Genomic DNA, 24,193 nt, shown 5'->3' on the forward strand with positions numbered 1-24,193 from the left:
CCGTTGGGCGCGGCTAGCAGTGCTTGGTCCTCGGTCTGCCCGCCTGGCGCGGCTCACACGACCACCTCGGGCATGATGCTGAAGAGCAGGTCGTCGTTGCCCCGCCGCACCTCCAGCAGAAGAGGCGATTCATTGAGGACGGCCTCCTGCAGCTCACTGGAGTCTGACAGAAGGCGCCCGTTGACCTTGACAATGACGTCACCCACCTGGATGCCTCCTCTGCCAAGGGATGGACAAGCAAGGTCACTGGGGTGAGCTGCACTGGGACGAGCAGGCTAGGACTCCGGGCTGCAGGTGTGCAGGGCCCGTGCTCATGGTTACTCCCCAGCTTGGCTGGGGCCTGGTGCGGGAGGACGGGCGTGTTCCAGAAGGCCACGTGGGTCCCCCTTCCTGCACAGGGGTGTGCGGCTGCAGCCAGCGGCCTCCTGAGCTTCTCCACTCTGCCCTGGCACTGTACCACCACCTGCAGTTCCCGAGCCTGGTGGCAAGCCGGGCACGGGTGGCAGAACTACCTGCCAAGAGCCTTGAGGGGCTGGATTCTGGGCACAGGCAAAGCGCAGAGAACACGGTGGCACCCCTGCCCCTCCCAGAAATGTCAGCCACAGGAGGCCCGCAGAGCCAGCCCAGCCCCAGCATGGCCCCGGCTCCCTGCCTCCCGCAGAGCCTACCTCTGGCTTGGAGAGTTGGGGACGACCTCCTGCACGTAGATGCCACTGCTGACGGCCGGGAAGTCGGGATTGGCGCCCTTCAGCTCCTCCACCAGGCTGGGGGCAGGAGGCAGCTGGTCAGGGGGCGGACTCCAGCCTGGCCCCTAGCACCAAGCAGCCCCCGCCCCCAGGGCCAGGGCACTCAGTGTGGGGCGGGGAGGGAGGTCAGGAGGTGGGGACGGCTGGAGGGTGGTTGGTGGGAAGGAGGAACGGCAGATGGCTGACGGCACGGAGGGGATGGGACGGACAATGGCCGAGTCATGGAATGAATGCCAGAGACTGGACAGATGGACTCACGGTGGATAGGTAGATGGATGGGTTAAGAACAAACACGTCCAACAATAAATTGACACATCAGTCTTGATTGGCAAGGTCTTCCCTTGGCTCCCAGTGCAGCTCCCTGCTCACACCTGCTTCTGCGCCCCACTCCTTCCCTCCCCTCCCGTCTCCTCCCTTCTCTCCCCTTCCCTCCCCTCCCGTCTCCTCCCTTCTCTCCCCTTCCCTCCCCTCCCTTTGCTCCTCTCCTCTCCCCTCCCCTCCCCTCCCACCTTCTCCCACCCACCCCTCTTCACCACACGCATTCAGGGCTTCCAGGTGTCGGCTGGCATCAGACCTGGCATTAGCAGCCAAGCCACAGGCTTAGCAGGCAGAACCCTGCCCCCAGCGAGCTCACAGCAGGTGGGGGCGGGGTGGGGTGGTCTCAGCAGTGCAGTGGTAGGGTGGCAGCCAGGGGTGGGCCCGCAGAGAGGACACCCAGAGGGCCCCCGTGTTCGGGCACACCCAGTGCCCCGGGACGCAGCCTTATTTGGAATCAGATCTCTGTTTGTGTAAAGATCTGGAGACTGGCTTTGGGGGGCCCAGTGTCCAGGGGCTGCTGCGATGATGGGACAGGACAGGGTGGGCCCGGAACAGGTGCACAAAGGGCAGGCATGCGGGGACAGAGGCAGAGGCTAGGGTGACATGGCCACAACCTCAGGGTCACCCAGAGCTGCCCAGGGTGACCCTGCTATGCCCTGCTGTCAGACTCTGGCCTGCGGAGCTGTGGGAAGTCTCAGTGGCTTGTCGTGGTCAGGGCAGCCTTCAGAGACTAATCCAGGAAGCTTCCTGGAAGAGGTGACACTGGGACAGGGTACCTGGTGAGCCAGAGAATCGTGCCAGGCACACAGAGAGAGGCCTAGGCCATGGTCAGTGGCTCCCAGCCTGAGAGCAGCCCTGAGGAGCCCAGCCTGGCAGGGCCAGGATGTTGGGGATGGCAGTGGTGGAGGGATTGGGCCAGCAGGGGCCAGTGGAGGCCAGCAGGGGCCAGCAGGGGCCAGCAGGACCAGCAGGGGTCAGCAGCATTAGCAGGGCCAATGGAGGCCAGCAGGGCCAGCGGGGGCCAGCAGAGGCCAGTGGGGGGCCAGCGAGGGCCAGCAGGGGCCAGCGGGGGCCAGGAGAAGCCAGCGGGGGTCAGCAGAGGCCAGCAGGGGCCAGCGGGGGCCAGCAGGGGCTGCCTCCACAGTCACCTGGGGGTGATGGTTCGCATCCGGAGGCCAATGAAGCGCTTCTTCCAGTCTGCAAGGGAAGCACAGCAGGGCACGCTCAGGGCCAGCACGGAAGCGGCCAGCCCTGAGAAGATGTGGACAGGACTGGGACCCCCGCCCCCGGCCGGGCAGGATCAGAAAGCAGCAGTAGCCCCCAGCTTCCCCGTGCACTGCTGGCTCCAAGCTGCCTCTTCCCAAGTCTCTGGAACCAGTCCCCAACCCCACAGCAGGCCAGCATCTGTTCCCCAAGCTGCACACCTCACCCGGAGGGGGGGAGACGGCCGATGCCCCAGAACCCACGCCCTGGTCCGCCTCCCCCGACCCGCGGCAGCACCGATCACAGCTGTTGGACGGGGAGTGTTGGAGGCCTGGCCCTGAGTCACAGGCAGAAACCAATCCAGGAAGCTTCCCGGAAGAGGCGGCACTGGGACAGCAAACCAAGGATGCTGCTGTGCACTTCAGTCTCGGGACAGACAGTCGCAGAAAGCTCGACATGAGAGTGCGGCTCGGCAGAACAGGGAACGGGACGTGGCGGCACGGCCCGGCGGGACAGGAAGGGGCTCTCTGGGCCCAGGCAAGATGCTGCCATCACCACCAGCAAGGAGACGGGACTCCACGGAGCCCCAGATGGCCCGGGGTGAAGGAGGAGGCCGGGCACGAGGAGCGGGTGGGACGAGCAGGCTCCCTTCTGAAGACCAGGACACTCAGGGTCACCAAACGGTCCCATGGCAGCTTCGCCCACAAATACCATCTGGGGTCCCCAGGGTCTTCCAGGGCACTCGCACCGATTGTCACAGCAAGGAATGCCACCAACGCCACAGAAAGCGCTCCAGAAGTGGGAAATCCTACAGCCACCTCCCACACCTCCTCTTGCTACCCGCAGCCCAGAACGCAGACCCGCAGGCCTCGCGCACACGGCGCAGGCGCACTGGGTGTTTCAGGGCACAGGTGCTCCGATGCCACCTGAGAGGCCCACATCCCAACGGGAGGGCCTGGACCGCCCCCAGCTGCCGAGCAGGCAGGGAGCCGCTGGTGGGAGGCCAGGCTGGCTCGGCTCCGGCTGCAGTCTGTCCCACCCTGGGGACTGCGCGTGTTTATGGAGTGAGCCAGTGGGTGGGAGCACCCTCATTTTCTGTGTCTCAAATAAAATAAACATTCAATTTTAAAAATAAACCCAATGAAATTTGCTACAGAGATCCAAGGAGGCATCCTTGCCTCGGAGGATGCCCAGAAAGCCGCAGACACAAGGGAACTTCCATGCCTGATGCAAAGCAGACACGGAAGGGAACTTCCACAGCCCGAAACACACGCACGCCGGCCCCGTGGCCCACCCCGCCACTGGCAGCGTGGCCGGGAGGCCCACCCCGCCACTGGCATGCACCACTCCAGAGAGTTCCAGCCGGTGGGAAAGGAAAGATGTCACGCTGGGAAGGAACGCACAGCCATCCACACTGGACCCAGCCAGGGACCCTGTCCACAGGCCACCAGAGGGGCCGGCAACACACCCACTGCACCGGCTAGAGAGATCACAAAACAGACCCTCGCATCACAGCCCACAAGGACCAGGGCACGTGGCTGACGGAGACGCTCGGCCCTGCATCTTGACACCAGTAAGGCATTGTAGCGAGAAGTTAAAGAAGAAAGACTCCTGCCTTGCAAGTCAGTAAGAGACATCACTAAATGGCCAACATGGCAAGGAGGAGAAGGGAGAGGAGGGGAGAGGAGGGGAGAGAGAGGAAGAAAGGGGAGAGGAGGGGAGAGGGGAGGAGGGGAGAGGGAAGGAGGGGAGAGGGGAGGAGGGGAGAGAGGAGGGGAGGCGGGCAGCAGTGTCAACAAGGCTTTCTTAGCTCTGGCACCAAACGCACAGCTCATAGAAGCGATGAGATTTCAGCAGCACTTCACGTGTCCCCACTGGGGGCAAGTGTCCAGCGTGATGGTTGTCACAGGATGACTGCACCCCAGGTGGGGGTGGTCCCTGGCTGGAGACCTGGTCCTGCCCCTGAGCCCAGCTCCCCCAGCTCCCGCACCCCCAGGAGGGAGTGTCTGGGTGCCCGTCACCCCCACAGAAGTCCACATCATGTTTCTAAAGAGAACACCAACCACCCGAGTTTTCCAAGTGGACAAAATATTTCGCACACACTTCATCAAAGTTTGATGGGCAGCAGGTGTGTCCCAGGCAGGGCTGGAGTGGGTGGGAGGCAAGACCCCTGGGTGTGGCAGATGCTGGGAAGTCTTCAGCTTAGGGAGGGCCCCTCTGGCTGTAGGAGGGTCTGTGGGGCGGGGTCAGGGAGCGAGTCCCCTGGTGGCCCTGGCCAGGGGCGAGATGGAGCTGCCATGGTGGTCAGCATTGGTGCATGCTAAAGGCAAGGTCAGGGGTCATCCCATGAGCAGGTACATGGGCTGAGAGCTGGCAAGCAGGGACCAGATCGGAGGTGTATGCCTGGGCTGTGCGATGAAGGGTGTGCCACTCTGCAGCTGGCATCCAGTCCCCGAGGCTGGAGCCCGGCCAAGCTGCTCCCTGATCACCATGGCTCTGCAGCTTCCCGTGCCTTCAAGAAGCAGCTGCAGGCAAAGCCACCTCCAGGGTAGAGAGCAGCTTGGGCTCCTCGAGGGCTGGGCTGTCTGTGGGAGCTGGTATGGAGGGGGTACAGGCAGTGTGGGCCCACTTCAGCCATCAGAACCTGCTCCGGCCTGCACCCAATAGATGATGGTCCCAGTGCCTGGCACCTAGCATGCAGAGCTCAACCAAGGCTGCAGGGGATGGGGGCAGGGAGGAGAGAGGTGGGCAGACCAGGGGTCTAACCCGCCAGCGCCGCAGGCAGACCCGGCCTGTAGTGTGGTAGCGCCAGGGGAGGGGTGATCACATGTGGGTCCTGGGGTCCGGGGACAGGAACAAGGCCTGAGGGGGTCACACCAAATGCCCCCGAACAAAACACCATTTTAAAAACTCGCTACACTCTGGGGTCCCACACACAGCACGCTTGGAGTCTGGTGTCCAACTTCGCCAACTTCGCCCCCAACCACATCACAGGTCATCGCCTTCAGCCCTCCTCAGCACAGACGCCACGCACCCATAGCTCACCCCGCTGCCCCCCGCTGCCCGGCCAGGCCACCGAGAGCACGTGGGAGCCAGGCGTGTCTCCACTCCCCCCGCCCCGCCTCAGCACTGGCCAGTCACGGGGTGCCGAGACCACCGTGACCCCCCCAAGACAGAGAATAAGCATTTGCTACCCCCCAGCCCTGCAGTTTCTTCCCGGCTGCCTGCAGATCGCAAGACACCCCCGACTGACCCCTGCTGGTCACGGGGTCTCGCACTGGCCAGGCCAGAGGAACAGCTGCCCTCGGCTCCTGGGGCCGCCCCACTGCACGTGCACCAGTCCTAAGGCTGGATGAGCCCCAAGCCCTCCCGGGGCCAGCTGCTCTGTCGGGATGCAGCCGCTGCAGGAGAGCACAAGAACCGAGGCTGGGAGCAGCCCAGACCAGGCCAGGTTACAGTCCCATGGCATATTTGTGGCTCAGGTCTGGCGGCATGTAGGGCCAGGCCAGTTCACAGCACCAACTGGCAGAAGTGAGCCCCAGGATGGGATGTGGGACAGTCAGGGTCGGGCCACAACACCAGCCGGTTCACATTAGGGTGGGGACTGGGGGCTGCCCACGCAGGGCTAGACTGCAGCACGAGCCAGCATGACCTGGGACTGGGAGCAGGCTGGGCCAAGCTAGGTTACAGACCTGCTGGCAAATGGCAAGGTGAGGCGGGCCATGCCAGACGAGGCTGCAGCACCCACTTGCACACCTAAGACCCCAGAGGGGGTTGCCAAGGCTCTCCTGCTGGGCCACTGTTCCCACTGCCTGAGAACTTGGGCTGGAAGCAGACTAGGCCAGGCAGGGCTCCAACACCTGTCAGCTTACACGTGAGCTGGGCCAGGGGAGAGCCAGGCTGGGCTAAGTGAGCTCATTCATGTAGCAACCAGAATAAGTGCAGGCTGGTTGGGCTGTGCCACAGCCTCAGCTGGCAGGTGCTGGGCTGGGGCAAGTCCTGTCATTAGACTGTAGAGCCACCTGAAAAGCACAAGGTTAGGACTGGGAGTGGGCCCTGTAGGGAGACTGTGACACCCTTCTGATGGGCTGCCTGTCCAGGCTGGGCTAGGCCACAGCACCACCAGCATGAGCTGGGACTTCTGACAGGTGAGCATAAGAACCAGGCCTGGCAGGCCTGGCTGCAGAGGTGGTAGTACCCGCAGGCATGAGTGTGAGCTGGATAGAAGGGTCGGCTAGGCTGAGCTAGGCTATAATGTCCGCTGATATGTACAAGAGCTAAATGGGACGTGGGACCAACTGGACAAGTCTGCTGACATACAGGCATGCACATGAAGGCTGGGACGGGCCAGGTGGGAGTTTTTGGGGTTACCCAGACTAGGCTGCAGTTCCTGCTGGCGTGTATGAGGTCCGAGCGTGAGGTGGGCAGGGTTAGACTGGGCCGCAGCATGCACTGGCGTGCATATGAGATGGGGCTGGAGACAGAACTGACTAGACAACTGCAACTGCTGGTGTGCGTGCAGGTTGAAGTGGGGGACAGGCTGAGCCAAGAGTGGGGCTCCCCCAGCTGGACTGAGTCTCAAAACGCCAACCAATCACAGGAGCTGTGCGCTGACCGTGGGATACATGGGTCACAACTGGGCCTGCTCGGGTGCTGGAGCCTGTGCGGTGGACGGCACGCCCAGAAGCACATCGGGACATGACAGCCAGTTCATCGAGGCCTGCAGAGGACGTCCAGGACCACGGAGGGCAGGACAAACTGCACAGCTCTCCCAGTGAAGTTTTGACAGCGAGTATCTGGGGGAGCAGAGACCCTAAGGTGGACTGTGTCAGCCAGTGGGCCTTGGGAGGACTTCCCCAAGCTTGGAACAACAAAATCAACACCTCAGAACTGCTGAACCTGCTTGGGCAGTGCCCTCGGAACAGGCTCCACACTGGGGACCCTGCAGTGACACTGAGTGGCCGGCCCACATCCCGGGTACCGATGCGGTTGGGCTGCTGGGAGCAGCTCTCTCTTGCTCTCTTTTCCCTTCCTCCAGTACAGGAAGAAAACAACAATTACAAAACACCAAAGTGGGGCCCAGCATGGGGCTGCAGCTCTCCTGGCCCAGGCCCATGGTGACCTTGACCCCGCGAGCTCCCCACAGCTATCTAACCATCACACAGACTGCTGGCTGTAAACAACTGTAGATTAGCGGGGTTTGGACCACTTGATAATTTTTATTAAAAAAAAAATCAGGAGCCAACTTCCACACTCGGTACATGATGGATCCTGTCCTGCTACGATGCACTGTGAGGCCACACAGCCCCGGGCGCAGGGGAGTCCCTGTGCAAGGCAGCGAGGTCCTGGCCACACCCCAGCGCCCGCACAGCTGTGCAGATTTCCAAGGGATGGCACAGGGTAGAGACGCTCAGAGACCCAGGGAGAGCCCAACCTGGACGCACGGTCAGCAGGGGAGGGACCGGCACCACGCTGGGCTCGAGGTGCAGCAGTTTTGAGCTTCCTAGCAGCCGAGAAGAAGAGGACTCAGGATGCTACTGCACACTCCCCCCGGGGCAACACAGGATGGAACCCTTTGGCTTCTGTGCCGACGGCAGGTCCTGCCTGGCTGCGGCTTGTCCCAATTCTGGGGACATGGAGAACAGATGGGGTTCCTCCAGAGCAGCTCTTCATACGACCGGTCCTCGGGGTACCCGTCCTGGCAGCACGGGGGTGGGGGGTGGCAGGCTTGGCTGGCGGGGTCATGAAGAAGGGGCAGGCACAGGGAGCGCCTGCTCTCAGTGTAGTGTTGGTGAGGGGGCTGGGAGGAGATGAGAGGCAAGAGAAGGTGTGAACAGCCCGGAGATGCGCGGAGGGCAGGCTCTGGGCAGGGGCGGCTGCGGGCCCCTCCGGGAGGTGGCTGCCTTGGGCACACCTCTCCCAGCCATACATGGCCATCAGTGGTTGGCAGGTAGGCCAGGCACCCAGCTTGGATGAGGTCAGGAGAGGGAAGCTGAGCTGGGGTCTTGCCACAAATCAGGGTGGCCTTGGGTTCTGCTTCCCCTGGAATGGACAACACCCCCCAGGAAGCCTGGATGGCCCAGTGGCAGAAAGAGGGGGTGCATGGGGGATGGAAGGATGGAGGGATAGAGGAAGAAAAAGGAAGTAGAAGAAAGGGTGGATGGATGGATGGATGGATGGGTGGGTGGATGGATGGGTGGATGGGTGGGTTGGTGGGTGGATGGATGGATGGGTGAGTGGATGGATGGGTGGATGGGTGGGTTGGTGGGTAGATGGATGGGTGGATGGATGGATGGGTAGGTGGATGGATGGGTGGGTGGTGGGATGGATGGGTGGATGGGTGGGTTGGTGGGATGGATGGATGGGTGGATGGGTGGATGGATGGATGGATGGATGGATGGATGGGTGGGTGGGTGGATGGGTGGGTGGATGGATGGATGAGTGGGTGGGTGGGTGGACGGATGGGTGGGTGGACGGGTGGGTGGATGGATGGATGGGTGGGTGGATGGATGGATGGGTGGATGGGTAGATGGATGGATGGGTGGATGGGTGGGTTGGTGGGATGGATGGATGGGTGGGTGGATGGATGGGTGGATGGGTGGGTGGATGGATGGGTGGATGGGTGGGTGGATGGATGGGTGGATGGGTGGGTGGATGGATGGGTGGGTGGATAGATGGATGGATGAGTGGGTGGGTGGATGGATGGGTGGGTGGATGGGTGGATGGGTGGATGGGTGGGTGGATGGGTGGATAGGTAAGGGATGAGGGATGTGGAGAGGATGGCTTTGGAAGGAAGAAAGAGTGTCAGATTGTGAGCACTGGGGAGCATGTCGGAAGCGCCCCAGTGTGATGGCCAAGACCACAGGAAGGAAGCAGTGGGAACGAGCCCGGCCAGGAGCTGAGGAGGCGTCGAGGCATGGAGAGCTGAGAGGCTGACAGTGGCTCTCCTGGGGTCCCAGGGCCCGATTCAGGGGAGCGTAAGTCTGGCACTGTACCTGCAGTTGAGCCTGGCCCGAGGCTGGGAGGCAAGACCCCGACCCTGGAGTGCCCCTCCCAGCTGCCTGCCCTCTGGGCCGGCCCCGTACCTTTGGCCTGCTTGTCTTGGAACTCGGCCAGGAAGCGCGTGATACGGTCCGAGGGGATGGCAAAGGAGATGCCAGCCGCCACCTTGAGCGTGTTGATGCCGATCACTTCCCCATCCTGGAGGGTGAACACAGCGCTGCGATGCGGGCAGGGCTGGGCCAGCACCATCTGCCACCCACCAGGCCAGCCTTGAGGCCAGGGAGCAAGTATTCTCTGGTTCCCACAGTGGCCAATGACCGATTCTTGGCCTCTGCGTTCTGCGGGCTCCCCTCCTGCCCACGCTGCAGCGCAGGGTCCCCCAGCTCACATGCCAACGGGCCGGCACACAGAGTACCATGTGCCCAGGCCCACAGGGACCCCAACTGAACCCACTCTACGCTGGCTCATCCCAGTCAGCCCACCTGGCTGGAGCAGAGTCCTGGATCCGGGCAACCTAGAGCCTGGTCCTGGGTGCTCGCGAGGATCCCGTGGACCAAGATCCGTCCCCGTGGCCTGGCTTCCAGCCTCAGCTCTACCCAGGCAAGCATCCCCCAGCCCCAGGGCCCACCTATGGCCACACAGAAGTGCCCAAGGGGCAGGAGGCAGCCCCAGCCCCGGCCCAGCCAGTCAGCTCCGCTAGCCCAGTTGCCTGAGCCCCTGGGGTCTCTGCATGTCTCCCCATGCACCACAGCCTCCTTCACCACAGTGTGCTAATGCCACCTCCTCCAGGAAGCCTCTCTGGAGTGCATGCTAGCTGCAAAGCCAGAGCAACACAGGGTGCTCCCAGCCCCCGGGGCTCATCCACACGTGGCCACCTCATCTCCACGACTGGTGACCTGCTCTCACACCCCAGGAACCAGGAGCTCTGAAGGGCAAAATCTTTCCCAAAATGAGACGGACCCAACTCTGGGGCTGTGAACAGGCCCAGGCAGGGGAGCAGAGTAACAGGACCCCTCACAGAGACCCTGACCCCAGGCTGTCTTCCCCCGGATAGTGGGCAAGGCCACCAGTGCTCTGAGTGGCCTGGGTGCTTCCTGGGTCCTGTCCTCCAATCTGGCCATGACCTGACCAAGCAGTGTGCCGCTCCCCACCCCTGCAGGGTTGTACCCTGCTCCCAGTGTGAGCAGAGCCCCAGGGGGTCCAAGGCTCGGTCCGGAGGGAGGGACACTTACCAGGTTCACCAGGGGTCCCCCGGAGTTCCCGTACTACGGGGGGGAGAGAGCAGGGTGTGAGCTGGGACCCTATTGTGCCGTCCCACCCACCCCTCACTCCACCCAGTGTTTGCAGAGGCACTGAAGGGCTTTGGTGCACAGTGCCCACCTCACAAATGGGAACACTGAGGTACACATGAAGATGACCGAGGGCCGGGTCAGAGCTGCCAGCACTCTGAGCAAGCCAGCGCCTGGACAATGCCACCAGCTGGTGCCTTGTAGCAGACTGGGACAAGGCCGGATGGGGTACTGGCCTGGGGCACCCGGGCAGGGGGACTACTAGGGGACTGGCTGCACAGAACATGGACCTGGCCACAGGCATTTCCCGCACCGTGGCTGGGCTGGGCAGCCGGCTCAGCCGCCCAGGACGAGGCTGAGCGGGCAGGGCGGCCGTGCGGCCCGGGGCACGGGGACTCACGTTAATGATGGCGTCTGTCTGGATGTAGTCCATGTCCGAGTCGCGCAGGCCCAGTTCGCGGCTGCCCCGCTGGGCGGAGCTCACGATGCCCGTGGTCACCGTGTTCTGCAGGGCAAAGGGGCTGCCGACAGCCACCACGAACTCGCCGGGCCGCAGGTCGGCCGACTGGCCCAGCAGCAGCACCGGCAGCTTTTCCTGGGGCGAACATGGGGTGGCGGGGGAGTGGAGAATGAGTTCAGCGTCTGCCACCTGCTTGGCCCCCACTGTGATGGGCAAGGAGGAGGGCCACACCCCTTTGTCTACTTCTGGAGCCCCTTCTATGCCCCTGTCTTCGGATATCACCTCACCCCATCACCCATTTGCGCCGACACATTGAAAGGTGGAACCCACCTTGGCGGGTGTGTGCTGGCCTGGGGGGCCTGGGTCTCTGTCCCCTTCGCTGTGGGAGAAGCCAGGCCACCAGCAATGTCTGGGACCCCCAAGAGGGGTGGGCTGTGTAGCAAGGTGGAGCCTCTCCCCTGTCCAGTCCAGGATACACACAGGCAGGTGTTCCCACAGCTGGACACGGTATCCAAGAGGTCACCAGTGCCCACTGGGGTAGCTGCTCCACTCCTCATCCGGAAGCGGAGACATGGCCCAAGCCCCCGACCCAGCTCTCCCTTCCCCAGCAGGTTCCTTGGAGGAGGTCTCCAACTGGTGGGCACTGGCTAAGCTGCTACCAGGGGTACCTGTGTCCCCAGCCGGAGTGTCCGGTCCCCACCATCCTCTCCAGCTCCCTGGGAGGCAGCAGGTGGCGGCTCACCTGGCTGAGTTCCTGCCACCCACATGGGGCACCCAGACTGAGTTTCCAGCTCCTAGCTGTGACCTGGCCTGGTCCTGGCCATTGTGGGCCCTTGGGGAGTGAAACCAGTGGAGGGGACCTCTCTCTGGGCTCTGCCTTTCCAATAAACGCAAATACTAAACCAGGAAAACCCAAAACAACCAGCCTCAAGCTGAAACTGCCCACAGCCACATGACACATCTGTCACGTTTGGTGCACCTGCTCCTGGAGCACCTGCCACCAGCCACACCTGCCCCTGGCACACTGCTGCCAGCACACCTGCCCCTGGCGCACTGCCGCCAGCCACACCTGCCCTTGGCACACTGCCGCCAGCACAGCACCTGCCACCAGCCACACCTGCCCCTGGCACACTGCCGCCAGCCACACCTGCCCCTGGCGCTCCTGCCCTGTTCTGGCCAAGCTACAGTCATGATGGAGACTGCAGGGCCTGCAGCCTGAGGTGCATGCCCCTCTTGCTACTCACACGACCCCCGCAGGTCCCCGGTTTCCATGCTGCACCCAGACCAGTGGTCTGTGGATGGGCACAGCAGGAAAGGTGCCGCCTGCTCTGTTTCCTCCCCTGTAATGGGCACGAGGGATGACGTGCCCACTAGCCAGGCTGCCCCCCTGCAGACAGGGTCTCTGCCAGGGGTGGTCCAGCCCTGTCCCAGGAGAAAGTCTGAACCCCTAAGCCGCAGGGAACCCTGCTGTGTGACCCCCTTCCAGCTGTCCTGAGCAGGGACTGACCCAAGGACATGCCTGAGCCCAGCAGGGCACTCAGCCCAGCAGGCAGTGCCCCCCATTCTGGGGCAGCTACCCACTACACCTGAACCTCAGATCTCTCACCTGAGACCACGAGAACAAGGCCCCACCACCTGGGGTGGCTGTGGCCAGTGCAGAGGAGTGTGCACGGCCGGAGAGGAGGAGGAGGCTCTGGTGGGGGTGATGGGGGATTCACCCAGCCTGGGCACAGCATCTCCAGGACAATGAGGGACCCCTCCTCCGCCCTGGTCCTGGTGCAGAGCAGGGGTTGCGGCCTCTGGCCTGTTGCCCTCAGGGCTCTGTCCCCTGCTGCGCCGTGGGAAGGCTGGCTGAGGCCTGGCATTGCGGCACGCGACACCGCCAGCCGCTCACCTTGGGGTGGATCTTGATGGTGGCGATGTCTGATTTTTTGTCCATGTCCTTGATGGTGGCCTCGTAGGAGTCCCCATTGTACAGCTGCACCTTGAGCTGCTGGCGGCCCGTGACAGCATTGCTGCTGGACACCACGTGGGCATTGGTGACAATCAGGCCGGCCTCGGACGTGATGAAGCCAGAGCCGCTGGACACGGGTCTGTTGCGGCCAAAGAGTGGGTGCCTGCGGGCAGCACAGCAGGTTTGAGTCCTGGCTCTGCCACCCGCTGCCTGGGTGTCAGCCAAGTCACTGAAACCACAGCCATTTCGCAGCCAGAGGGAGAGGGGCATGTTGGCACGCCTCCACCACGTCCCAGCACTCCTGGGACAAGTCCTGGCCCCACCTGCCCACCAGCGCCCTGGGCAGCTACCAGTGACGACCTGGGTGCCACAGTCACCTCTGACCTGAGCCTCTATCCACACCCCGGATGGACACCCCAACTGTCGCTGGGATTTGGGAAGTGCCTGGGGTGAGGGGATGAGGGGGTGGAGGCTGTTTCTCCACCTTTGGGTGTCTCTGTCTTTCAGATAATGAGGGAGACAGCTGACACAGCCCACCTGTGTCGCAGCAGGCCCGGCGCCCGCTATGGCCAACAACAGCACGGGAGGCCCACGGGCCGGGATCCTAATCTTCCATGAGCTCCCTGACCTGGCCTCGGACGAGCTGTTCAAGTCCTCGGGAAACAGGCTCTCAGTAAGGGAATGCCAACGCTGCTGCCAGGGCAGGGGGAGGCAGGGAGGCCGGATGCAGTTCCCGACCTTCTCCCGGGCAGGGGGCCAGCCCAGCCTGGCATTCACAGGACATTAAGAAGGAAATGCTGGTGACGGCAGCGCGGCCACCGAGTCCAGGATCGGGTTATTGGATGTTGAAGGCCTCGTCCTACCAGCAGGTGCTGCGGGTCGGAAGAGGCGCCCAGCTCGGGCCCGGGGGCTTCAGTGAGAAGACTTTCCATGTAGGACAGTTCAGAGGTGCTCCAGCTGGACTCAGGGACCTGGGCAGAAGCCCCAGGGGAGCAGGGGGGCGGCGGCAGGCTGAACACGCCCACAGCACCGAGGAACCCCCAGCAGCCAGGTAGGCGGTAGGGTCCCCTCCATGTGGGGCCTGCAGGTGCTAGACCATCCCAAGGTCTCTAGCCCTCAGCCTCTGCTGTGCAGGAGGGGAAACTGAGGCAGGAATGACTTGCCTAGGATGGGCAGGAGGCCCCGGGTGCCTGGCCCTCTCACGGCTGCAGCCTGGGCCAGAGGGCGCAGTGAGAGGCCCCTGGCTCAATGCGATGCACATCTCGTCTGCCTCGGCCCACACAACACCCACCTCCAAGGCTGAGCCCGTCATTAGCTGGCTCTGGGCCGGTGCCCAGGGCCCCCGGTCAGGCTGGCCACCTGCCACTTACCCTGTGAGCTGGTAATTTCCTCAATGACAGGTCTGGGGGTCTGGGCCCCGGGGGCAGGGTGGTGAGGGGTGAGTGTGGGGGGAGGGGTCATGCCCAGGCTAGCTCAGTGCCCTGTGGGTCTGGGGGTGCTTCTCCGGTCTCTGTGTTCCCATTCAGGACATTAGAAGCTCACAGCCAGCTCCTGGGTTCCAGGAGGAGGCAGGAAAGAAGCTAATGCAAAGGACTTGGCACACGGCAAGACCTGGGGACCCGGCAGGTGCACCCACACGAGCCCTGGCTCTCTCCTGTGGGAGACGGAGAGAACTGGGACACATAGGGCCAGGACCCACGGACCCAGCACCAGGCTGGCTGCAGGGGTGTGGCTCACCACCCCCTTACCCCCACCCTGAGGAGTCCCTGAGCCAGTGGCTGCCTGCTGATCCCTATCAGAGAGGGGCCCCGTCTCTGCCGGCAGCCTGTGCCTCCCTGGCTGCTGCAGGCTCCCGGCACACCCAGAGCCCAGGGCTGTGAGGGGCCTTGGCAGTAGGCACTGCCAAGGTCCCTTCCCCGAGGGTGAGAACTCATGTGGGTGGGAGGCATCAGGCCTCCCACGAGTGGCTAGTCTGAATGGGGCTAGACAAGCCTGTGACCCTGGCGAGGCAAGGGCAGAGGGCAGGGTGCCCGTGGGGGAGCAGGACAGGCTGGCATGGGAGACCACTGGCACAGCATAGTGTCCCCCAGGGAGACCTCCGCTCATCCCCTCGTGGCTGCACACCCCCCACCTTGCAGCTGTCCGCAGCCCTCAGCCAGGACTCCCAGGAGTCCCTCGGAACTCGGACCGCGTCGGTGCGAGTGAGGCCGGCCTGATCCCACAGCCCGCTGCCCTGTCCTCGGCCCCCGGGCTCAGCACGGGGGAGGGGGCCGTGGGCGCAGGGGGCTTCACTCACCTCAGGAAGAGCTCTATGTGCACCACGGCCGGGGCGATCTTCTCCACCACGTCAGCAATGAAGTTGAACTTGTACCGTGGGCTTGTCAGCTGGTGGAGACCTGCACTGGCAGAAGCAGCCGGTGTGTCCTCCACGCAGGGACCCTGGCCGCGTGCACGTCGGCCCCCCACCCCACCGGGACTCAGAGTGGGCAGGGCTGGAGCCGGTGGGAGGCGGCTCTGCACGTCGTGAGTGCCCGTTGTGGGTGCCCTTCCCAGGCTCACCCCTGTGGCCACCCACGCGTCCCGCCTGCCTGCCTGCCTGCCTGCCAGGCCTTGCACCCACTGGCGCTCCGCCGGCTAGCATTTCTGCTGCTGTCAGCTGCAGTGGCGCCCGCATGTGAGTGGCCCAAAGCCTCTAGCTTCCCCTGCAGGTCCCACAGGCACTGCTGCTGAGGGGCCTCCAGACATCGGGACCAGCCCCAGGCGCTGTGCATGGGCCCCGCGAGGAGAGGCCCCCATAGGTCAGACGGGCTCCTGCATACGCGGCCCCAGGGGACAACTGTCAGGGGGTCCCCACAGCCTGGACTGCCCCCGCCGCTCCTACTGCTCAAGACGACCTGCCGGCACAGTTTGGGGGGATTCTTGCGGTCTGCTGTGGGCCCGTGATACACCGGGAAACAGAATGAGCCTGTAGACCAGGAAGCAAGGCCTGAGGCCAGAGCCGGGCGGGGGGGGGGGGGGGGGGGCAGCTCCTGCATCCCAGCGGTGTCTCCAAAGACCCCCCCATGGCCCACCTCACACCCGGGGCCCTGACTCCTAGGCCGGGGGGCACACCTGCCTCCCCACACCCTACATCAGCCAGAACAGGGAAGGGCAGGGAAGGGCAGGGCAGCCAAAGATTGGGTTTCAGATGGGAGGACGGTGGGGCCATACACATGGGATACCTGCATGGGGCCCATTTCACAGCCCTGGACACTGAGACCCCCTGGGGGTCTGAGTAGGCCTCGGGGCCCTGCCTGGCCTGTCCCTTTAAGGCAGCCTGGGTGGGTGGTGTGGGTGGAGGGGGCAGGGGCCGGGTCCTCCCCCCGCCCCCCGCCGTGAGTCAGCGATGAGTCAGTGGGAAGGCACAGGGCTCTCTGCACACCAACACCCCAGCCGCCTTAGACTGCTTGTTTGGGGTTTGTGAGAAGCCCGCCCCCAGCCCGTCCCCCGGCCAAGTCGTGAAGTCAGCAGCCTGCCCCGGCTGCCCTGCAAGGGTTCACTGCGTGTTGTTGGTTTTGGTTTTTCAAAAAATAACCGTTCGACTCCAGGCCCTGGGAGCTTCCGGCAGGAGGAATGGACAGTGCAGCGGTCAAGGGCAGCTGTCCGATGGCACTCTTGGGGAGAGGGGCCGCGAAAGAAGCTACAAGAACAGAAGCTGGGCTCAGGGCTGCAGCTGGGCACCTCTGCCCGGGGGCAGCTGGCAGGAAGCTGATGAGGAAACGGAGGACGTTGTGGACAGGTGGCAGGCACAGACACCCACAGGGCTGCCTGGTACAGGCGCACAGGTTGCACAGTGCATTCTAGACAAAGGTGCCAGCGTGGCCAGCTTCCCCACAGGTGTGCAAAGGCACAGCTCGCCCTGTGTGTGTGAATGCCCTGGCATACACTGGATAGAACCAGTTCTGTCTTTCAAGGCCAAGGCCGCTGCCCCCTGCGATGAGCAGACCCGGCTGCTGCCCAGCAGCTGTGGGCTGGGCCAGAGGGGCCATCAACAGAGGGGCAGCCATGCCTGGAATGCCCGCAGCAACCCCTCTGGCCCTTTGAGGCCAGCACCCACAGGGGCCCCGTCTGGCCGCCTGCTGCCAGCGCTGGACCCAGGCCACCCTGGGGCTCCGAGCGTCTGACCTCAGTACATCCTGCCACGCGAGGCCCAGGCACGGGCCACAGCCAGGCCTGACCCACACCCTGCTCCCACACTATGCTGGCTCTCGGTCCGCGGGCCTGGCTGTGCAACCCTCCTGAGAGTCCTGGCCTGGGCTTGGGGCCAGCATGGTTCCTCCCCCTGTGCAATTCCACGCTGCCCTGGGCTGCGGCCAGCTCCTGGGAGGGTGAGGCATGGCCACCGGCAGGAAAGCCCCAGCCCTCCCTCTACGGGAAGCCCTCCCTGTCTGGCCAGGTCCCATCAGTTGAGCCTCTGGGCTTGGGACAAGGACCCAGCAGGCAGCATGAAGCCCCCGTGGGAGTGTCTGGCACACAGCACCGCCCGCTGGCGCCTTCTCTTCCTCAATTCCTCCTTCTCCGGCACAAAGTTCACTCATGTGGCCAACATGCATCTGCAGCTCTCGTGTCTGGTCACGCCACGCAGAGCAGGACATATAGAAGAGCAGGCCAGGCCTGCTCCATCTGCCATGCTCTGGCTGGGGCACCAGCACAGCTGTGCAGGTTGCGCACTGCATGCATGCAGCTGTGGCCTCTCCGGGCACTAGACAGGAATCATGGCTGCATTGCAGCCAGGGGCCTGTGGCCACAGGTTGTCTCCCTTCGCATACCCCACGCCCTGAGGCAGGATGGCCACTTCCCCACAGGGTTGGGGGCTGCCTGGTGCACGGCCACAGGACGGAGACTCGGGGCCAAGCTATTCCGCAGGAACACATGCAAACCGAAGTTTGGCCTGGGCTGGGAGCATGGCCCAAGGTGGCACCCCTACCCCAGTGCAACCCAGACAGGAGACAGGCAGTCAGGAGGGAGAGCTCAGGAAGGTCAGCCGGACCCCAAGCTCCCAGCTCCAGCTCTGCCGGGTCCCCCAGTTCCTCCTCAGCTGCCCTGCCCTGGCTCTCGGCTTAGGACTGCAATGGGGCTAGGCCGGGGACAGGGGCGTCCTCCTCTGGCCTGCTGGGTCCCCAGGGGATTAGCAATCAAAAGGTCTTAAATAAACACAACCAACAGACTTCAGCCGAACCTGCTGGGGTTGCACAACCAAGCTGGGAACGCGGCCTCCTCCTCCTCTCCCTCCTGCTGGCTGTCCTCGAGCCCTCCACAAGCCCATGCACCTGCTGATGAGGGCAAGAGGCTACAGGGTCTTGGGGCTCTGGCCGGAGCTGGGTGCAGACCCTGGCGAATCCCCACCCACCAGTCGGCCTAGCAGGGAAGTACCCGCCATTGGCCCGGCAGCCGGGCGCCCACGGGGCAGCTGGGTCTCGCCGGCAGCAGGGCGCACCTTGGGACATGGCGGAGGCACTGGGCACACGGCTGACATGGCTGACCGTTCCACCCTCCCCTGGTGGAGGCTTAACGATGACGGCTCCGCAGTTTGTGAAATAGGAAACGGAGCCACACTGAAGGCCCAGCTTTGTGGGGTGTGGGTTGAACTGCTGCCATCCGTGATAACACGCCTGGGAAAGCGGCAGAGAAGGAACCAAGCACTGGGACCCTGCACCCATGGGAGACCGGGAAGCAGCCCCTGGCTGTCAGAGACGCTTGGGGCCAGGACCAGCAGATGCAAGTTCTCTCCCTTTCTCTCCCACTCTAATTCTGCCTTCCAAATAAGGAAAATTAGTCCTCAAAGAAATAAAGCTAAATTTACTTCGGTGAAAATTTTATGAACTACCAACGCAGGTTTTCATAATCTGCATCTTCCAAATCCTTTAAAAAATATTTTTAACAGAATTCTTTCTTTTAGTTGGAAAGGCAGATTCGCAAAGTGGAGACAAAGGTCTCCTGCCAGTTGGTTCCAGTGGTTCACTCCACAAATGGGCGCAGCAGCCAGAGCGGAGCAATCTGAAGTCAGGAGCCAGGAGCTCCTTCCTGGTCTCCCGCCTGGGATCAGGGGACACAGCACCCGGGCCTCTGCTGCCTTCTCAAGCTGTTAGCAGGGAGCTGGATGGGAAGTAGAGCAGCCGGGACTTGAACCCACAACCACATGGGATGCTGGTGCCGCAGGAAGTGGCTTTATCCACTATACCACGGTGCCAGCGCTATTTCCCATGGACTTTTCAAAGGCTCGCTCAGTCCCTCCGAAGCCAGGGATTGCTGCTTGCTGACCAGTGTGGTGGCATCAGGAGTTGGGGCCTGGAGCAGGGGTGCCGGGAGCCAGGGCCCCTCCTTGTGAACGGCCTCACACCCCTGCCCTGCCCTCTAGCCCCTCTGCCTTCCACCAGACAGCGCCCGCGCCCACCAGGCTCCCGCACAGTCTGAGCTGGGCTAGAGAGCAGGGGGCCAGGAGGAAGCGGGCATCCCCCGGGCAGCAGCTGCCTACGCGGTGGACGGCGCCCGGGGAGGTGCACCTGAGCTGGAGCCACATCACACTCAGACAGTCCATGAAGGGTGCGGGGGCACCGCGCCAGGTCTGGCCACGCCCCGGTCCCCACTGATCCCTCGTTCCAGCTATTCCCAGCTACTCCCAGCCGGGCTTAACCGGGCGCATTTGCCCCAGCAATACTCTGTGCCCGGCAAATCTCCTTCCCCACAGAGCGAGACACCCCTCGGCAAGCTTCCCAGGTACCCGGGATCCCCCACCTGCAGCCCGGCGGCTGCCCCAGCTCCAAGCTGTGTCTCAGGGCACACTGGGCCCAAAGCGAAAGCAAAGTAGGAGTTCCAGCTGTGTCTTCTGAAGAGGGAGGGGCGGGAGCCTCCTGTCGCAGCTGCCGGCCTTCCCCGGCCCTACCTGCTCACCTGCCTCAGCACCTGCAGCCGCATCAAGGAGGGAACAGCGGGCTTTCCCGGGAGGGCGCACCGGCTGATACTTTTCAGCCACACCCCACAACAGGCACACGGGGGACCCCAGGCACGGAACAGCTGCGGTGAGGCCAGAAGCAGGGGCGGGGGCGGGGTGGGCAATCGGCTCCCGGGTCCGCTATGCCCCCATCACCACCTCGGGCCCTTCCCACAGGGCCGTCCAGTGGCGCCCAGCGCGGAGACCTCGCGTGCGGCCTGCGCCCCGCGGGCTTCAGGCTCCCCCTCCAGCCCCCGGCTTACCCGACGGACAGGCACCCTTCTGCAGCTGGTGCACCGGCGTCCCCGAGAGCTGCACCGCGCGGCGGCTGGCCGCCAGCAGCGCGCACACGTTGGCATAGGTGCGCCCGTCGGTGCCGCACACGGGCTGCGCCCAGCGGCAGCGGCACAGGCCGCGGCTGCACTCCAGGCTCTCCCCGCACGGCGCGTCGTGCGTGCGGCCGCAGGGCTCGCCCTCGCTCGCGGCGCACACCAGGCAGCAGTTGCAGTGGTCGGGCACGTAGCCGCCGGGGCAGCGCGGGCTCGGGCAGCGCGACACGTCGCAGCGCGCGGGGCACGGCGGGGCGGGCGCCGCCTCGGGCTCCCGGGCCAGCGCCAGCGCGGCCAGCGCCGCCACGAGCAGCGGCCGCGCCTGCATGGCGGGCGGCGCGGGACTCCGGGCGGGACGGCGGCTGCAGCGGGCCGGCGCAGGGGGCTGCGGGCGCGGGGGCGTCGCAGCAGCCGGCTCCCCGGGCCGAGGGTCTGCGGGCGCCGGGCCCGGGCGCGTTTAAAGGAGACCGCAGCCCGCCCTCGCGGCCGGGGGCGGGCGGCCCCTCCGCCGGCCCCGCCCCGGCCCTGCCGGCCCCCGCTGGGCGCTTCTCGGGCTCCGACCCACCCTCCGGCCGGCCTGGTCCAGGAACCACGGGGCGGGGGGTGGCCGAGTCCCACGGGCGCGTGGGTAGGAGCCCCCCCATACACACACATCCCAAATAAACAAGGCGGGACTCCTCCCCGGTCCTCCCCTTCTCTGCAGGGAGCTATCCGCGTGGGGAGTGACCTGTCCTCCTGGTGCCCTGGCATTGTCCCTGGGACACTTGTCCAGGAAACGGCCCTGGACGGGTCACTGCTCTCCCAGCCATGGAGGGGGTGGTGTCCCCAGACCTGGCTGTCCCCACACCCTGATGCTGCAGGTTGCTAGCAGCTCTGTGCCTTGGGTCATCCTCCGGGCAAGGGGAGTGAGCAGGGCAGCCTGGCCCCCCGGGGTGATTGCAGACCCTCAGCCCCACACACCTGGGAGGCTGTACAGCTCCTCCCAGGCCTGCCCCCATGCCTGTGTGTGCCGTGTGTGCTGTGTGTGGGGCTGCTGGGGCGAGCCATGGGGGCTGAGGTGGGTGGAAGAAGGTGGCTGGACGCTGGCCAGCAGCCTGCTCCTGCAAGCCGACCCTCCCCTGGACGTTGGCCAGCAGCCCGCTCCTGCAAGCCGACCCTCCCTTCGGCTGCCTGGCACACAGTGGGGAGTTCCCCTTGGGGTGGCCTCCTTAGCGTGTAAGATAAAAGCCCCCTGGGTGGCCAAGGGGCACCATGGTGGGGCCCGCATGGCAGGCTGTGAGATGCAGCCACCGGCAGCCCTGGTCCCTGCCACAGGTGCCTCGGCCTGTCCAGGGTCGCACTGGCAGGCTCAGCTGCACAGCGGTGCTGAAGGCGTCAGCTGTAGCTGGAATTGGTGGAAAAAAAGGTTTTATTTTCTTGGCCAAGTTCATAGACACCCCAGTTAGAGATGAAGAGGAGGGTCCCAGCGCTCGTGTGGGCCTGGGCAATGCTACGGCACCAGGCACCCTAGGGCCCAGAGGAGCGGTGACGGTGGAGGGGTGCTGGCACACATCCCTTCCCGCTTATAGATGGTGGCGTTTAGAGGGTCTCAGTGCTGGGGCTGGGGAGCTGGGCAGCAGGGGGCAGGGCTCCGGGGGTCTGCTCCAGGATTCCTGGGCCCGGGCATGGCCCCGCCGTCTGCTGGGGCCATGTCACCCTGTAGATATGCCATGTGCAGCTGGGAAGTTCATCTGTACAGGTCCGCGTGGCGAGGCCTTGGGCTCCCAGGCCTGAGGCTGCGCAGGTACCCCCACACACGACTCAGCTGGGTGGGCACCAGGATCCTGGGAGAGAGGACAGACCCGGGCCTGTCTGCAGGCCCAGTCCACAGCCTCCCCCAAGAGCACGTCGCCCCGACACTGCTGGGCAGGCCTTTCACAGGCGGTTGGCAGGGGAATCCAAGTGGGACACATCTGTAAGGTTTGCTCCACACCAGGACAGCCATCCCAGGGTGGAGAAGGTGCGGGGTGGGGGTCTCCATGTCCCTGAAGCTCCCAGAGGCGCCTGCAGTGTAACTAGCAGGGCAGGCAGGAGGGCCGATGGCGCCTCCTGCTGCTCCCGCCCCTCAAGGCACAGACAGAATGGCCCGGAAGGAGTGGACACACGTGTCCTGCCCTCCCCCTCCACGGGGAGTCAGCGCTGCCCTTGCACCTGACCCTGGTGAGAATGAGGTCATGGCTGACATCACTTCGGGGACTTCACTGGACATCCCGACCACACCTCGCTGTGATAAGCCTTACTGCGTGCGAGCATGGGTGACTCAGAGGGTGGCCCCTGCTGGGGCCCGGGCCTGGGGTGGGGGCCATGACACAGCACAGGCCCTCAGCAGCCCCCTTCCCAGGGGACCAAGGCCCAGCCCGGCCTCGGCCCTGACCCTCCCCAAATGCCCACTCTAAGCCCCGCCGGCTGACCCCTGCCTGACACGTAGGACAAGAGGTGCGTGGGGCGGGTGGCATTGGCAAAGCCTCGGGGTGCTGGGATGCCGGGGTACAGGGGCCTAGGAGCACCCTCTCCTAGCATCATTAGCTTCTGCACAGGGCAGGGGCGCGGAGTGCAGCCCCTGGCTTCCCAGGCAAAGCCCGGCCTCGGCAGGGCTGCATGCTGGGGACTGACTCCCTGGCCATGTCCACGCGAAGGCACCAGCTGGCCCCAGGGGTGTGCAGGCACAACAGACACTCCTGGGGAGGGACGGGGCCCCCGAAAACACAGGAGCCAGGTAGGTCCATTCCCATGTCACTGCTTCTGCCGCTCCCGGTGTCCCGGGACCCTCCTGGGCTGTTCCCACAGGTGCTGGCTGCGCTGCCAGGCTCCGGTGGCTCCGAGAGGCTGGCAGCAGGCCCAGAACAGCCCTGACCTTCTCCTGGTGGGCTCAGCCAGGCAGATGCTCTGCTGGCAGGGAGACGTGTCTCAGACAGGCAACAGTCACCCCCGCTCAGCATCCCCCCAGCCTCCTTTCACATCTCCAGGGACAGGGAGCTCACCACACATCCACAGTCCCTCCCAGAATCAGCATCTGCTCCCGGCTCTGGGGACGGAGGGGTCCCCCACGTGCACCGAGCGCACAGCCCTGGCCCCTCATCGGCAGGGGCTGCCTCTGAGCTTCCCCTCTGCTGGCCCCAGAGCCACAGGGGAGGGGACCTCGGGTCAGGGGGTTGAGTGCTCCCAGCAGGGCAGGAGACAGAGGGCAGGGCTGAATCCACAACCCCGAGGCCCCTCTGGCCCCAGGGAAGCTTGCCCATGGAAGCTGGGGTCTGCAGCTAGCTCCCTGTGCAGGTGGAGAGAGGTTTATCAACTTCCCCAGGGCCACACAGCAAGTGGCTGCAGGACTGATGGGCAGGCCCGACCAGGGCACTCGTGCCTTCTGCACAGAAGCTGGCCCAAGGCAGGGCCGGCCGGCAGGGCCTGGGTCAGCCTGGGTGGAGCTGAGGAGGGCAGGGCCGAGCCGGGCGGGTCCGTGTTGGCGGCAAGCAGCCCTTCTCAGAACTCAGCACCCTCACCCAGGCGGACAAGAGGAGCTGGGCGTGAGCGCCCAGGACGGGACATGCTGTCCAGCCCCACCCGGCTCAGCTGTCCACTTGACCTCTTGACCTCGTTGCATTTGAGGAGCGACGGCTGAGGGGCGGGTCGGAGGGCTCAGTTTCCAGCCACCCAGAGAGCCTGGGAAAGGCACGGCCTGCAGGTGGGAGGAACCCTGGCTGCTCTGCCAGGTCACAGGGGCCTAGGGGACGGACGAGGGCCGGGCAGGGGCACTGCCAAACAGAGGAGGCCATTCAGTGTGCTCCCCTGGGCTCTCTGAAAGCTGCAGGTGGGGAAGGCATGTGCCCGGCCACCTGCTGTGCAGCCAAGGCTGTGCCCAGGCCCACCGCTACCCCAGGAGGGGGAG

General features: G+C 64.5%; 1 protein-coding gene across 2 annotated transcripts; it reads right to left on the reverse strand.

Annotated features, from left to right (window-relative positions):
* Positions 1-25: 25 nt before the first annotated feature.
* On the reverse strand, positions 26-20,599 carry HTRA3 (HtrA serine peptidase 3). 2 transcript variants are annotated; one of them, XM_040966038.1, is made up of 9 exons: positions 20,211-20,599; positions 15,269-15,373; positions 12,913-13,135; positions 10,959-11,153; positions 10,502-10,534; positions 9,353-9,467; positions 2,213-2,261; positions 669-764; positions 26-219 (listed from the first exon to the last, which is right to left on the reverse strand). In XM_040966038.1, the coding sequence occupies exons 1-9, from the start codon at positions 20,597-20,599 to the stop codon at positions 54-56; spliced, it is 1,371 nt and encodes a 456-aa protein (XP_040821972.1). In that variant the 3' UTR covers positions 26-53. The 2 variants fall into 2 exon arrangements, with proteins under 2 accessions (XP_040821972.1, XP_040821971.1); XM_040966037.1 differs by having other exon boundaries at positions 15,269-15,368; positions 20,206-20,599.
* Positions 20,600-24,193: the final 3,594 nt, after the last annotated feature.

This window comes from Ochotona curzoniae, unplaced genomic scaffold (genome assembly GCF_017591425.1).
Source record: "Ochotona curzoniae isolate NIBS_2020 unplaced genomic scaffold, NIBS_Ocur_1.0 scaffold_4505, whole genome shotgun sequence".
Taxonomy (NCBI): Eukaryota; Metazoa; Chordata; class Mammalia; order Lagomorpha; family Ochotonidae; genus Ochotona; species Ochotona curzoniae.